Source organism: Chelonia mydas, chromosome 7 (assembly GCF_015237465.2).
Source record: "Chelonia mydas isolate rCheMyd1 chromosome 7, rCheMyd1.pri.v2, whole genome shotgun sequence".
Classification (NCBI taxonomy): Eukaryota; Metazoa; Chordata; order Testudines; family Cheloniidae; genus Chelonia; species Chelonia mydas.
Window position 1 is genome coordinate 36,156,263 of NC_057853.1, and position 15,998 is coordinate 36,172,260.

Genomic DNA, 15,998 nt, shown 5'->3' on the forward strand with positions numbered 1-15,998 from the left:
AGTACATTTTACTGAAAGTATAACTTATTGAATAAAGGCCTGTATTTCTTCTTGTAGGTAGCTATGAATATCCTAAACAGTGGAAGATTTAGCATGGGTAGTGCATCTGCAGGAATGATTAAGAAACTGATCGGTAGGTAAAATGAAGCTTACTGAATTTCTGGGAGGAATGAAATCATCAGTCCTTGCATTACAAAAGAAAACTTAATACCCTGTGAAAAGACAGATGTCACGTCTTCCAAAGACACTGTAATAACAGCACTCATTTCAGATATGGACTCTAGAACTGAAAATTTAGACTCTGGCTAACACTAAAGGTTACTTGTCCATAAAATGCTAAACTGTTACCTTTTTTGCATTGGAATGAATTATTTACAAATAGAGCATCTTTTGAAAGCTATATTAGGTTACTTTTAAAAGCAACCAGGCATAGGAATTCTCTGTGTGTGTGTGTGTATATATACACATATATATAAGCTGCCTTAACATTCTGACTTGAACATTGTGAAGTAATTCAGCCTTCAAATTTTACATACAATGGTAGCTATTAAAATCAGCTTCTGTCAACAGTTACTAGTCACTGGTTTCTGTAAGATCTCAAAATTTCTCTATACTCTGGAGAGGAGATAATCATGGTCTGTGTTGATAAATGTGCTTCCTGTGCCTGGAGGACAGGTTTGAGTTCCTCCATCTTCTCTTACCTGAAAGTCCTTTGACAGTCTCCCAAATGACACCTTCAATACAATCATTTCAAACTACTGTTTCAAAAATACAGTTAGTTACTGCTTCATAGGAAGGTACCAACAAAGTGTCTTGTGGATTACAGTGCTATCAGATGAGAGATTTTGGTGGCTCCAGCCTGCTGGGGCATAATGTGGATAATCTTTGAGTGACCCATTCTATTAGCTCATTGTGATATTTTCTTGAGGATCATTACTAAAGACATGGTTATAGCTGGCTGGGAATCGGAATTTGTCAAACAAAAAATGAGTTTTTTCCCCAAATTGTGATGAAAAGCCAAAGAACTTGAATTTTTTCACATAACTGAAATTCTGCATAATTTAGTTTGGGAAAACAATCAAATGTTCCCACTGCAGGAACCTTTTGGCATTTTCTAAACAAAATATGCTACCCGGGATATCTGCCTCTGCAGCATCCTGGCTGGTGGTGGGCTGCAGGGGAGCCGGGCAGGTAGGCAACCAGGTAGGCAAGCTGGCCTGCCTGCCTCATTTCCATGGAAACTTTTGGTAGAATCAACATGTTCCTGCAGAACATTTCTATTCTGTCAAATCAGCTTCTTCTGACAGAAAGCTGTTTCCTTGAAGAATTTTTGACCAGCTCTAGTTATCGTAATCTAGTGAACTGATGTTAGTCACATTGCTTAAAGAACTACTGGAAGGTGATCAGATATCGCATGGCATAGAACCTACATACTAGTTAGACAGAAACTTAAGTTTTATCGTACAGAAGTCTATGCATAGTCTCAGAGATCTGAAGGCTTGCATTTGTAGGAATCTGGATAAAGGTGTTCGTTGTATACTTACACACCAAAGCCTTTATGTGACATAAATCACTTTTTTTGAATTTAAAGAATCATTCAGCTGGTAAATTCAAGTAAGAGTAACTAACTAATTAATTAACATCACTACTTGCTCAGAAGCTATTTCATAAACAGTAAATGATTCCAGAATAGCAAAAATACCACAAAGCAGTTGTATGGTATAACACTTTGTATGAAAAAGGGTCATTTTGATGTAATCCCCAAATAGGGGTGTATGAAAGAACTGTTGATAGGATTTCTCTCCTGTAATAAGGCTTTTTTCCTGTATCCCAAGGAGCTGCATTTTAATCGCATTGCTGCTACCACTCTTTGCTTCTAAAAAGTTAAAATAAAAAATTGCATGTTTTTAATACTTTCATGCATCCTTAGTCCATTCTAGTTTATAGCAGAACAGAGTACAGATTGTGTTCTCACAACTTCCCCTCTGCTGATGGCATGTTGTATGTGTTAGAGGAATCTTTCAGGCAATTGTTTTGCATCAATGCAGTCTAAGTTGTAAATCTGATGACAAGATTCAATCAACACAACATATTTACTGATGGAAATAGATGTCTAAAGGCATAGATTTAATTATGTAAGATATACCATTTACATACAGCTGAGATTACATATTCAGGGAACAATTGAGTTGTTTTAATGAGTTATTTTAAATACCTTTTAAAAAAGATTCCACTCATTGATGTGTTCTATTATTTTTTTTTTAAGAAATGACAGCAGAGTATGCTTGTACAAGAAAACAGTTCAATAAGAAACTGAGTGATTTTGGATTAATACAGGTAATCAAGAAACTGAAAACCTATGTTAGAAGATTCTCTCAGCCTGTGGTTTTCATGATTTGTTTATTGAATAAGGGGTGGGAGAAGGATTTTGTTGCAGCTACTGGTTTAAAAAAAATGTTGCTGGATTGCTAGATGCTTGGTATTCAATCTGCATAAATTTAGTCTAGAAACTTGTGTGCTGATGTTTTGAATATATAGAAGTATTAATGTATCAAACTTAAAACTTTTTCAAGTTTTTTCGTACAAATACAATTGCTATTAGGTATTCTAAATAGCATTTAATATTTAATGTTGTAATACGTATAAAAGCTTCACTTAGTTATGAACTAAATTTTATTATGACTGCTGACCTGACTATAACAACTCTACATCTAAATGTATGGATGGTAAATGTTTGTTTGCTATTTGGCAGGAGAAGTTTACCCTTATGGCTGTGAAAGCATATGTAATGGAGAGCATGGCTTACCTCACTGCAGGAATGATGGACAGGCCAGGAGTGCCCGATTGTTCAGTTGAGGCAGCTATGGTTAAGGTAATCCATTTTATTGAAAAAGACCAGGCATAAAACATTAGAATAACAACATTTAAATTAAAACTTCTATTTCTGATACAGTTTGAACTTGTAGCCTCTTATCCGAGACATTCAGACACCACAGTGGTGGGTGTGATACAAGAACTTGTAAAGAGCATGGTGTGATACAAGAACTTGTAAAGAGCATGGTTTGTTTTCACTCTCACCCTCCCTTTGGTGGCCCTTCAGGGCCTGATCTAGGCTCTTGTCTTCCTATGAAACACTCTCATACAGGTAGCCTAAGTACTTTAATCCCCCCAGAATTTCCAGGAGCAGCTGCATTTTGACATTGCCACATACAAATCTTGGCTATGCACATAGTGAAGAGAGAGAGCATCTGAAATTCAGTCCTCATCCAAATGACTCTTGCAGAAAGATACTGAATATTCCAATTTCCTCAGCTCTTCTCAAATTTGACTTTACACAGAGCAGCCTAGAGCTGTTCTTTCACTGTCGGACAGACTGACACATGATTGAAGTGTTGCCGGTGGGCAAGGGGAATTGTTCTGAGGATCCTGCTTACACATGCCCAGTATTTAGGGAGTAGGGGTGCAAATAGAAAGTCAGCAGGTGTGGAATTTGGGGATGACATTGGATTCCTCTCCAATTGTGAGAGGCCTGTATTGTGACAGTCGTCAAAGACAACAGTATCCAGGTGTTTCTCCAGGCCTGAGCCACCCCACCCAGTTAAAATGTAACTAGTAAGGACCCACTGTCCTGGCTTTCCTTGAAATTGACTCAGAAGCTGGGAAACTTGCAGAATGCAGCTGCTCCCTTGCTCCTTAGGATAGGGGTGAGGGAGGGAGTCAGACCTGCCCTCTGTACTGGCTGGCAATATGTAAAAGGATACAATTCAGGGCTTTACTGTTGATATCTCTCCAGCATTTCCTAAATTAGTTTTCAGAATGTTGCTAACTGGCAAAGCTTTCTTGAGAACTGAAGGCTTTCCACTACCTAGAAGGTGAACCTATGTTACTACGTGCTCAGTCCAAAGTAACTTGCTTCCTGGACATGTGAATTTGGGGAGATTTAAACTGTTGAGTGGTCTGCTCCATTCTCTCCCAGTTCATGGATCTGAATCCCCAGGGAGCTCACAATGGAGTTTCCATGTGACCTAGGGGAAAGGAGGAGCCAGCATGGCACAAAGTCAATCCTCTTTTTAAAAGGATGAAAGAGACTAAGTTTGAGATTTTTAGGCAGTAGAATACTGTGAGATTTTGGATGGAAGGTACTATAGAAATGTTAAGTATGTTTATTTTTCTGTAGTCTGAATACAAGTAGCTATTTTCTTAAGGTGGCATCAGTCCTCTAGCATGGATTAATCTCTAAAGCAGGCTGAAAGTAATTCTGCTGTCTTGTGTTCATCTATCCTAATAGAGAATTACCATGTTGTTTTTATGATACGGAGTTTGAAGTGACTGTTCAGTCTGAACATTAATTTTTATGGACCAGTGCACTTCCCATGTACTGTAACCAGTGCAATCACAGAAAACTTTAAATTGTCTCGGATGAAAGCCACTGCAAGATACATATTTTGAAAGTTGTTTATATAAACAGTTAATCCCAATTCATTCTTAGTCTTATCCCTCTTTTTGACTTAGGATATAAGAATAAAGCAATCTAGTTTCTGTTTAACTTTAATTACTGCGACAGTAGATGCCAACTTTACTGTGCTTTTGGCAGGTATTTAGTTCTGAAGGTGCTTGGATTTGTGTAAGTGAAGCTTTACAAGTTCTCGGAGGCCTTGGCTATATGAAAGATTACCCCTATGAACGTTATCTCCGGGACAGCAGGATCCTTTTGATTTTTGAGGCAAGTATGAATAGATTCATAGATACTAAGGTCAGAAGGGACCATTATGATCATCTAGTCTGACCTCCTGCACAACGCAGGCCACAGAATCTCACCCACCCACTCCTGCAAAAAAACCTCTCACCTATGTCTGAGCTATTGAAGTCCTCAAATCGTGGTTTAAAGACTTCAAGGAGCAGAGAATCCTCTAGCAAGTGACCTGTGCCCCATGCTACAGAGGAAGGCAAAAAACCTGCAGGGCCTCTTCCAGTCTGCCCTGGAGGAAAATTCCTTCCCGACCCCAAATACGGCGATCAGCTAAATCCTGAGTATATGAGCACGATTCACCAGCTAGATACCCAGGAAAGAATTTTCTGTAGTAACTCAGATCCCACCCCATCTAACATCCCATCACAGGCCATTGGGCCTATTTACCATGAATATTTAAAGATCAATTAATTACCAAAATCATGTTATCCCATCATACCATCTCCTCCATAAACTTATCGAGTTTAATCTTAAAGCCAAATAGGTCTTTTGCCCCCACTGCTTCCCTTGGAAGGCTATTCCAAAACTTCACTCCTCTGATGGTTAGAAACTTTCATCTAATTTCAAGTCTAAACTTCCCAATGACCAGTTTATATCCATTTGTTCTTGTGTCCACATTGGTACTGAGCTTAAATAATTCCTCACCCTCTTCGGTATTTATCCCTCTGATATATTTATAGGGAGCAATCATATCTCCCCTCAACCTTCTTTTAGTTAGGCTAAACAAGCCAAACTCCTTGAGTCTCCTTTCATAAGACAGGTTTTCCATTCCTCGGATCATCCTAGTAGCCCTCCTCTGTACCTGTTCCAGTTTGAATTCATCTTTCTTAAAGATGGGAGACCAGAACTGCACACAGTATTCCAGGTGAGGTCTCACCAGTGCCTTGTATAACGGTACTAAAACCTCCTTATCTCTACTGGAAATACCTCGCCTGATGCATCCCAAGACCGCATTAGCTTTTTTCACGGCCGCATCACATTGGCGGCTCATAGTCATCCTATGATCAACCAATACTCCAAGGTCCTTCTCCTCCTCCGTTACTTCTAATTGATGCGTCCCCCGCTTATAACTAAAATTCTTGTTATTAATCCCTAAGTACATAACCTTATGCTTCTCACTATTAAATTTCATCCTATTACTATTACTCCAGTTTACAAGGTCATCCAACTCTTCCTGTATGATTTCCCGGTCCTTCTTTAAATTGGCAATACCTCCCAGCTTTGTATCATCCACAGACTTTATTAGCGCACTCCCACTTTTTGTGCCGAGGTCAGTAATAAAAAGGTTAAATAAGATTGGTCCCAAAACTGATCCCTGAGGAACTCCACTGGTAACTTCCCTCCAGCCTGACAGTTCACCTTTCAGTAGGACCTGCTGTAGTCTCCCTGTTAACCAATTCCTTATCCACCTTTCAATTTTCATATTAATCCCCATCTTTTCCAATTTAACTAATAATTCCCAATGTGGCATGGTATCAAACGCCTTACTGAAGTCTAAGTAAATTAGATCCACTGCATTTCCTTTGTCTAAAAAATCTGTTACTTTTTTAAAGAAGGAGATCAGGTTGGTTTGGCACGATCTTCCTTTTGTAAAACCATGTTGTATTTTGTCCCATTTACCATTGACTTCAATGTCCGTAACTACTTTCTCCTTCAAAAGTTTTTCCAAGACCTTGCATACTACAGATGTCAAACTAACAGGCCTGTAGTTACCCGGATCACTTTTTTTCCTTTCTTAAAAATAGGAACTATGTTAGCAATTCTCCAATCATACGGTACAACCCCTGAGTTTACAGATTCATTAAAAATTCTTGCTAATGGGCTTGCAATTTCGTGTGCCAATTCCTTTAATATTCTTGGATGAAGATTATCTGGGCCCCCCGATTTAGTCCCATTAAGCTGTTCAAGTTTTGCTTCTACCTCAGATATGGTAATATCTACCTCCATATCCTCATTCCCATTTGTCATGCTACTATTATCCCTAAGATCCTCTTTAGCCTCATTAAAGACTGAGGCAAAGTATTTAAGATATTGGGCCATGCCTAGATCATCCTTGACCTCCACTCCATCCTCGGTGTTTAGCCGTCCCACTTCTTCTTTGCTACTGTAAATCAGAACAACTTTACCTTCCAAGTATTCTTGGCATAAATTTGAAACTAAATGAAACAAATTCTATATAGCATTCTTTCAGAATGGACAACGAATCGTGTTAATGACCTTCATTTGGAGTTTCAAATTTTCTGCTGTATCAGCTGGAATTATCTGATGTGCCATGGAGAAGAGTGTTCCTTCTGTAAAGACTGTAGGACATGCAGGGTCTAGAGAATAGATTGCTCCTTTTTGGGCACACAGTTTGAATACCCAATGGAACTGGCATCTGTCTGCCCCTAAAGAGTCAGTGGTATGTCTTTTTTTGGGAAGATATTCTGACTTACATAATTGCCTCCTCTTTAAACATTTAGAAACTGACCATTTTGACCAAAATGATAGTAGCTATTACTAACTATGGTATCAGGAGAAAACATAGTGAAAGGAAAAAAACACAGTCCCAGCTCAGCATTTTTATAGCCAAAGGATTCTGACTCAAAATTTAAAAAATCCATTATCTACTTTATGCTTTTTAGCTAAACCTTGTAACCAGCTTACACCAAGTAAATATGCTTCACTGCGTGTTCGTTGCTTAAATAAGAGGTTCATTGGGGTGAAGTCTTATTAGTAACGAGAATTTTCCACTAACTTTCCTCCATTCTTATTCTTTGTTATGTGATGAATCAGTGCTAACACATGGGTCAGGTTTGGTGGTAAGAACTCTAGACAAAATGTTCAGGTGTTTCAGAATGCATGAATGTTAGTTTCTACATTTGGAATTGCTTTCTCTAATAGAATTGTTTGACTCAAACAGAAGTTTGTTCAAAGATACTTTGTGATGTAGCTTACTTTTTTGGAGCGTAAGCATAGGTAAACTTAGTTTATCTTGTAAAGATTCTTCCTCACAGGCTTCTTACAAGTAAAAAACAAAAACAAAACAAAAAAAGAAATTTTGAGTAAAATTTGTCTGAGACCACCAAGCCTATGACAGTCCCAGAGTATGATTTTTTTTTAAATAAATCTTGTTGATTGCAAAATACATTCTCCCTTGTTTCATAGCTGGGTCATCAGTAATCATTCCTCTAGTTTGTTTGACTCGGGTTTTCTGTATAGATTTTTTCCAGAAGAACTATTACAAATAGAGGGCAATTCTCACTTTAATTTTAACAGGATATCAAAAGTTCTGTGCCACAAATGAAAATGTCCTATAATTGTCAGGCCACTGGCATTCACCTAGCTTTACCACACCTATATCCAATTTTTATTTTGCTGCGTTAACTAAATCAGTGAGCTCCACAACTGATCAGTTAGTGAAACAAAAATTCGGAGCAACTGAAAGTTGGTCCTTCAAAGTAAAGGAAGGATTTGGCGGATAGAAGGATTTTTTTTTTCTGGTTATCCCAAATACGGGAAGACTTTCCTACCAGATTTATAGGAAGTCTGAGTCAAGTCAACTTTCATCAAAAACATTGCAGTTACATCTCTTTTTAAAAAATGCTTGCTTTCTATCCAGTCTTCTCTTCTAATCTTGACACTTGGGTAAGTTCCTCCCTTGCTACCAGATGGAGACAATACACTGACCATATTGGTGATGTCATCCCTGTTCATAAGGGCCTTACTGAGTCATCGGGGTCAGTTGTTTCTCTCTCCAGCAGCAGGGATGCACAGTATTTTACCAGCTGACAACAGAAGTCTGAAGAGAAGGAAAGGTCTGGTCCCTCCTTCCCATCCTACCAAAAGAAATTGGCCTAGCGGTGTTATAAAATGTCTTACAGAAATTTACTAGTCATTCTTACTTAATAAATCCCCTTTCCTCTGGATTTGTAGCAACCAGGATCAGGCCCGTCATTAATTCATCACACATTTGGCACCAGCCTGGTATCTCTAGTACATTTCCCCATCTCCATCAATCCTCCTTATTTCTGGATTTTGTCTACATCTGTTAGAACAATCACATAATGGACTGTTTGGCACCAAACTCTTCAATATCAGGTTCACTTCTTGTTCTGCTTCTACTTGCCAAGTAGGCATCTGGGGTTAGTTACAATAATTTTTCAAGGTTTCCTTATTAAAGCAATGTAATATGTGATAGTCCTACTGACTGACAACATTTCTGTTGTTCTAATTAATGTACAGCTTCCTTTTTTTCTTGTGCTGTTACATATTTGTGGACTAGCAGAAGAAAGCCCATTGGTTTTTTCCACAAGTCAACAAATAAAATGGTCAGAATTTCAAAATTAAGATACAGAAAGCAAGCCGAAACCAATGGTATAAAATGGTCGTCTTCTGTATGAATTGAGCAAGAGGAACTTACTCCTCTCCCTCCCCCCATTTTGATTGTCAGCCAAAAATATTAAAACAGACTAAAAAAATATGGTGGGAAAGGGTTTCCTTTGTTTAATAAAAGAACAAAATAAGTACCTATGTAGCAAATACATTTTATGTTGTCCCAGTAATCTAGCAGAGTAGAGAGGAGTAGATTAGAGGATAAATTAAAATAGTACAAATGATTCTCATTTCTTTTGTCAGGGGTCTTGTGCATTCCAATTAAGCATAAAGGGACCACATTCTCAAATGTATATTCCTCTTAATTTATACCCTTCTGGCTGCATTCCTTTTTAAGCTCGTCCTTCTGTTCCTTAATTGGCCAGACTTTACGGTGACACCTGTCATTACTTTCTTGGACAGGAGCCATATTGCCTCTGTATTACTCCCTGACAGAAGGTAAAGGTTCAGGAGTAGAGCCTGAGTTTCCCATAAAGGTGGCTGTATAAGAGTCACTCTGGCTGGTTTATGAATGACAATTGAAAGAATATTTTACCTACTTTATTTTGTGCTCGGTGTCAGAGGATCAGGCAGGACTGGGCCTATGGGCTCTTTGTTTGTTTGCAAATGCCTGTTGGAATCCTAAGGTAATAGTTACGGAGTCCTGCCATTCTCCGCTGAAGTAGATGAGTCCCACAAGTTTAAACAAACCACACAGGAGCACATTGACTTAAACCCTATCTCTCAGGGTGTTGAGGATGAATACATCAAAAGTTGAAGGCAGTCAATATCCTACACTAATAGGGGCCATATAAGTACCTCATAAAGATAGTGTGGAAGAAAACAAACTCCACTTTTAGGTTGGAAGCAAATTTCAAATAAAAAATATCAAAAACTCCTTACTGCCATAACCCCTGCCTCTGCCATTACCTCCATTACCATTGCCACCCCTGTAATATATCCAAACATAAACAATACTATCTAGTCTAATAAAACCCAATGGCCAAGGCCTTCACGTTAGTAATTTATTTAAGTATTGTTTAAAAAATTTATTTTTTTAAAATTCAGAACGTCATATAAGCAAACAATTAAATAAAAAACAAATAAATCAGTAGAAATAGAAGTATATGACATTACCACAAATGACTCTAGGGAATTTGAATTGGAAATAGATGCGTTTTATGAAGGGGTTGATATGATGGCCATTCCAGGGGTTTGTAGTGTATTGGGAGAAAGGAGCCCTTGTTGTTATTTAGTTACCCAATTATAAATAACCAGACTCATACTCAGAGAGTATTCAGAGTAGCAGCCGTGTTTAGTCTGTATTCGCAAAAAGAAAAGGAGTACTAGTGGCACCTTAGAGACTAACCAATTTATTTGAGCATAAGCTTTCGTGAGCTACAGCTCACTTCATCAGATGCATTCAATGGAAATGCACTGGAAATTTCCACTGAGTGCATCCTATGAAGTGAGCTGTAGCTCACAAAAGCTTATGCTCAAATAAATTGGTTAGTCTCTAAGGTGTGACTAGTACTCCTTTTCTCTTTTCAGAGAGTATGTTCTGCCACTGGAAATTTTACCTGTACTGAAATGATCCCAGTAACTAACAATTTAACCTGTACCATCTTACAATATACCCCTTCTTATGCTATTGATGTTAATGCCTCTCAAAGGTATTTGAAAATAGTTAAACAACAGATGTGGTATAATGCTATCCCCGAAAGAGATGTAGTAGGACATCGAATAACCATAATTAATGCCACATTTGAGACTGTGAAATTCACCCTGCCCCTATCCAGCTTTCAGATTACTTCCATGTATCCCAGTTGTTCCATGGGAGCTGCTATCCAGTTCGAATAGCAAAGAGCATGGGTCTCCTCTAGGAAGAAAAGAGGCTTAGCTGGACACTTACAGGATGGTGCAAATAGTGCAGCAGCAATTTGGAATATTGTTAAGGGACAACAACATAATAAGAGATTAGAACAACTAGAGAGAGCCACAGGTGCAAGCTGAAGTTGGTGAATTACCAAAAATTTGTCCTAAAAAAACAAATTAAACAAAAATTAACAACTTTAAACAAAACAAGGACAACAACATAATAAGAAATTAGAACAACTAGAGAAAGAAGATAGGCAAGTCTTGCAAACTTCTGTTTGCCTGGGATTGGTAACTTTTTTTCAGTGGGTATGTATCATTAATTATAGCAGTTGACAAATGCATTTTTATGCCTGGGCTGGTGAGCTTTCTTGATTATCTTAAATTTCTGAGCTAGGCAAATCCTTTTCTCCTCCAAGGTAAACTTTTCGATACAATGTTTTTGTTAAAACAAAATTTCATATTTCTTAGCTTTTCCTTACTAATCTTATTTGGAAACTTTTCACTTTAATAATGGAGTCCTTTTGCATTGGAAAGATTTGATACAAATCTGTGTCCTAGATCTGCATCTGCCTCATCTTTGGGAGGCTTATTCTTTTTAGTATTTTTGGGATGGCATCATGACCACCAAAATTCTATGCAGCTATATGATATTTTATGCACATTATTAAATGAGCATATTTGCAAATAATTGGAATGTAACAAACTTCAGTTTGTGGTCAGTTCACCCCAAGCAGTGACAGGGGTAGGAACTTGGCATGGGTAGGTGGGTGCTAGAAGGTGCCTGAAGGGTTCTGAGACTGCCGGGTAGATGATAGGATAGGTCGGGGTTTCAGGTGTCGGGTGACTCTGTGGAGGCTGTCTGGGGGAGAGTCTCTTGGACGATAGTTGAGGTATTTGGGCTGATGTCTGGGTAGGGGAGCCTGATCCACTATTGAGTCCCCTCACGTTCTGCCCGTCTGCCCTTGCTGCCACCTACGCCTCCCAGCTGTTCTTTTCTCACTTGACTCCAGTGCTGGAAGCAGCCATTCAAAAAGCAAACAGGTTGCCTGCAAAATAGGCACCACAAGGGCTCTTGGTGGTAAAAGCAGCAACTACAACTGTGTGATACTCGGCAGCCCTGTGGCATTGCCATTTTAAATAGTCATTCTTAAGACGTGAAGCTAAAGGATTGTGTTCAGATTTGGTTTAAACAGGTTTTGCTAATCTATTTTTAACAAGGTTTGCTAGCCAGCCTAGGTGACCCCAAACAGAAATATATTTCAAAAAGTTTATTCAAATCTTAACAGTTTAATCCATCCAGATTCTCCAGTCAAGCAGTCGGTAGGATCTTAAAACATTCCACCTTCATTAGAAGGCTTTCAATAACTCATTCTTTGATACCAGCTGCTGTAGTTCGCCTCTGAAATACAGTAAATTTCATTTGAATCACCTCTTTAAAATGCTGTAAATTGTTTGCTCTGAAGAATGGTATTTAACACCAAGTATACAACAAAATCAATTAACTTCCTGTGTACGCAGTCTATATATTTAATTGTTTCGGCCAGTTTATTTTAAAATGAACAGCTGGCAGAAGAAGATATCATTATGTTAGACTGGCACCTGCTAATATTGCAGTAGTTTGTCACCATTTCTGTTACCTTCACACTTCTGAAGGGATTGCAGTTAAGCAATTTAAAGCTTCTTATTGGGCATAAATTTTGCATACCAGGTAAAACCACAGCACCTAGTTCTTTCTTTCGCTCCCCTCCCCTTCTGCTTCCAAAAGCACTAATATAACACTAATTTGTCTGCTTTAGATATAAGCTGTCGTCAAAAACCATTTAAATTCTTGGCATTTAGGGAGGTTTTATGTGTGCACAACTTATCGGAAATATGGCTATCTTTTTAAAGCAAAATTTAATGATTAAACAGGAATAAATGCTTCACCTCTTTTCCCAGATAAGTGTGGGCAAAGAACTCTAGCAACAATAACTTCCTTCTTTTTTTAGTGCATAAGCATTATCTAGGTATTACATAAAGTCTTATTGACTTAATCAGCGCTCAGCCTAATAAAATGGACTCTGTCCTCATGGTTTCATTCATATTTTAAAAGGTCCATAAAGACAGGAAGAACAGTTTCAATGGCAAACTTTGGGATTTTGCAGAGACAGATTACTATGCACAGAGAGAAGGCTTCAGTTTACTGGGATTTTGCTGACACTTAATACACAATCTTAAAATCTTGGCAAATGGCTGCCAGAAATACACAGAATAAGAATACTATGATAGCTGGAACAGGGATCCAGTGGCCTTTAATCAGAAAATGAACGTCTCTTTCTGCCAGTTGGCCGAAACACAACTCTCTACCATGTTGGCTTTCCTCTGTCAAAAATTCAAAAGGACAAAAAAAAAATTCAGTCTTACAGTTTGTGGAAAAATGGGTATTGTAGCTAAATAGGGCTTAAAGAACAACAATTATATATAAGTAAATTTCTGTATGTGTAAGATAATAGGTCACTAGTTTGAATTAATTACCCAATACCATTTTCCTATTAGCCAACAGTAGATTATGTATGGTGAGGGTTGAGTAAAGTGTGATGAGACTTTATCATGAACAGTATATAGCCTTATTTTATGCTGCCAAAATTTTTTGTTCCTAAAGATGTTCAGAATGCTATATACTCAGGCTTTAACTCTCTGAGTCTTTCCTCCTAAGTTAATGTTTTCCAAATTTGAAGCGGTGATTACTTGGCATAAAAGTAGCTGCTTGACAAGTTTAAAGATACTTGTGTTTTTCTTTGACAAAAACATTGGAAAAAGTTTACATTCTGTCTCATTTTGGGGGCTAGAACAAGCACTATCAGACAAGAAAGTATGTTTCTACTGCAGGCAAGGACAGAATGCTTATGTTTAGTTCAGCATTATTATTCCCTTGCATCTTCTTTCAAGGAAAAAATCCTAATGTGTTGTGGCAGCGATAACAGACAGCTCTCCAAATCAGCATTAGCAGCTACAAGCTTTGAGGCCTGGCTAGAAGAAAAAATGATTTTCCAATTTGAATGTAATATCCAAATACATTTAGTGCAGGATAAGTTCATGTTTATTTCAGTTTGAAATTGGTTTCTAAAAATGCAACTGTGGAAGAGGAAAGTGGAATTAAATTAAAATGGACTTCTAGAGTATTCAAATGAAACTAAATCTGTGGGAGCAAAGTGCTGTTGATTTTGGAGTGCTCTGACATTTATATTGTAGACCAGATATGCCTGATGTTTAGTGGTGGTGTTGCCCTTTCCTTTTATTTAGAGAAGTGAAGTATGCAGTGTTTACTTCTCTAAGCAAGGAGGCAGACCAAAGCAGTCACTAAGCACCAGTGACACTTGGGATGTGTTGAACAATTGGGTTTTGAATCTCATCAAACTAAAAATAGCTAAAAGCTTCAAAGAAAAAGAGGCTCCAAAATTCATTAATGTCGTTTAAAAGATCAAGTAAAATAATCCTGAAAGCTGAAAATTATCGATCTAATCTAGCTGGGGCAGTAAGGTAAATACTGTGGATTGCTTGTGGCTACTTATAAACTAGAACTGCATGAAATGTGTAACTTAAAAAATGCAAAAGATATGTGAATAAGTAGGTATGTTAGCTAAACAACTTGTGTTCAAAATTATAACTCTAATTCCCATGTTTTAATTCATTCATTATTGATTCTTTTGTAGTATTTTGTCTGCCAGCAATAGTGAGGGAGTTCTTTGTCTTGGATAGACCACCAAAGAGGAGTTCATCCTAAAATGAATTTGAATTCTTAAAAGTAATGTGGAAAAAGAACATATCACACCCTACCTTTAAACATTAAAAACTCTTTATTTAAAAACTATTATTTAAAAAAATATGTGCATTGCATAACTAGATTTATGAAATACTGGAGGTAATGGGCACCTGGTATTGACTATATTTGTATCATGTCTCTTACAGGGAACAAATGAAATTCTGCGAATGTATATTGCTTTGACGGGTATGCAGTATGCAGGAAAAATCTTAACTGGAAAAATTAAGTATGTTCTTACTACTTGCTAGTAACATTCACTTAAGTTAACCAAAATTGATAGTCAATACATTGTCCATTTAACAGGAGGTTAGAGCAGAGAGATTGCAAGCAAAAATTAGAGTATTTTGAGACCTTCACAAAATTTTGAAAAGTCATTTCAACTCTTGATGCTTGTTTAGACATCTTTTCTGTAGGTTTATGAATTTTAGACAACTCCATTTTATTTTACAACTTTAAAACAGTGACTTAAATCTCTACATGTTTTACTAGTCTACATGGGTGGACTAGAGTAAATCTGTCTTGTAGTACCTTTTAATCATCCAGCTAGTAATGTAACTTTTTTGTCCAGAAATTCATTAACGGCTATTCTTATATACTAAGCCATGCTCAGTAGCCTTGTTCTAGGACAGCTGTAGGATCCTCAACTCAGTGATAACAGAGCCTGGGTTTCTAGATTTTATAGGGAAAAGGCTCTAGCCTACTTAAAGAATATACTAGCCTTTTGTAATTTAGTCCTGGCATCTTTGATAAGGTAGCTGCATTCTGCTTCACAACATGCTGTATATTTTGAACACTCTTATACTACTGCTAGCCAGACTACACAGTAAGGTAAAGACTTAATAAGGAGGGAAACCACAAAAGTTTTGGCTAACCTTCCAGTACTTTCTATGGCTGTTACAATAGTTTGAGACCTCCCTCTGTCCTGCAGCCCGCAAACCTCCTCCACCATCTTGCTCTTCATTACCTTTATTTCACTATCATTTGTCAGTTGTGTTGCAGTAGTGCCAACAGTACATTTGGCACTTCCCAAACATAGGACGATGCTGGGCTTGGCTCCAGTGGGGGTTTTTGCACCAGCGTAACTACACCACTAACTGCCCCAGTGCAAAACCCCAGGATAGAGACCCGCACCAGTGTAAAATGTGCCTTGCACTGGTGCAGCTTTGCAGCTTAAGTAGCAGAATAAGCTGCACTGGTACATGTTGCTTTTACATT

The 15,998-nt window shown here is 37.8% G+C and overlaps 1 protein-coding gene across 2 annotated transcripts in view; it reads left to right on the forward strand.

Annotated features, from left to right (window-relative positions):
* The window catches only part of ACAD9 (acyl-CoA dehydrogenase family member 9), a 61,482-nt gene that overhangs the window by 38,182 nt on the left and 7,302 nt on the right, over window positions 1-15,998 (forward strand). For both annotated transcript variants that reach the window (XM_007056501.4, XM_043551177.1), the window contains exons 9-13: window positions 58-133; window positions 2,267-2,337; window positions 2,753-2,872; window positions 4,595-4,723; window positions 14,930-15,009. In XM_007056501.4, coding sequence (XP_007056563.2) covers window positions 58-133; window positions 2,267-2,337; window positions 2,753-2,872; window positions 4,595-4,723; window positions 14,930-15,009 — 476 coding nt within the window. The remainder of the gene's footprint in view (window positions 1-57; window positions 134-2,266; window positions 2,338-2,752; window positions 2,873-4,594; window positions 4,724-14,929; window positions 15,010-15,998) is intronic.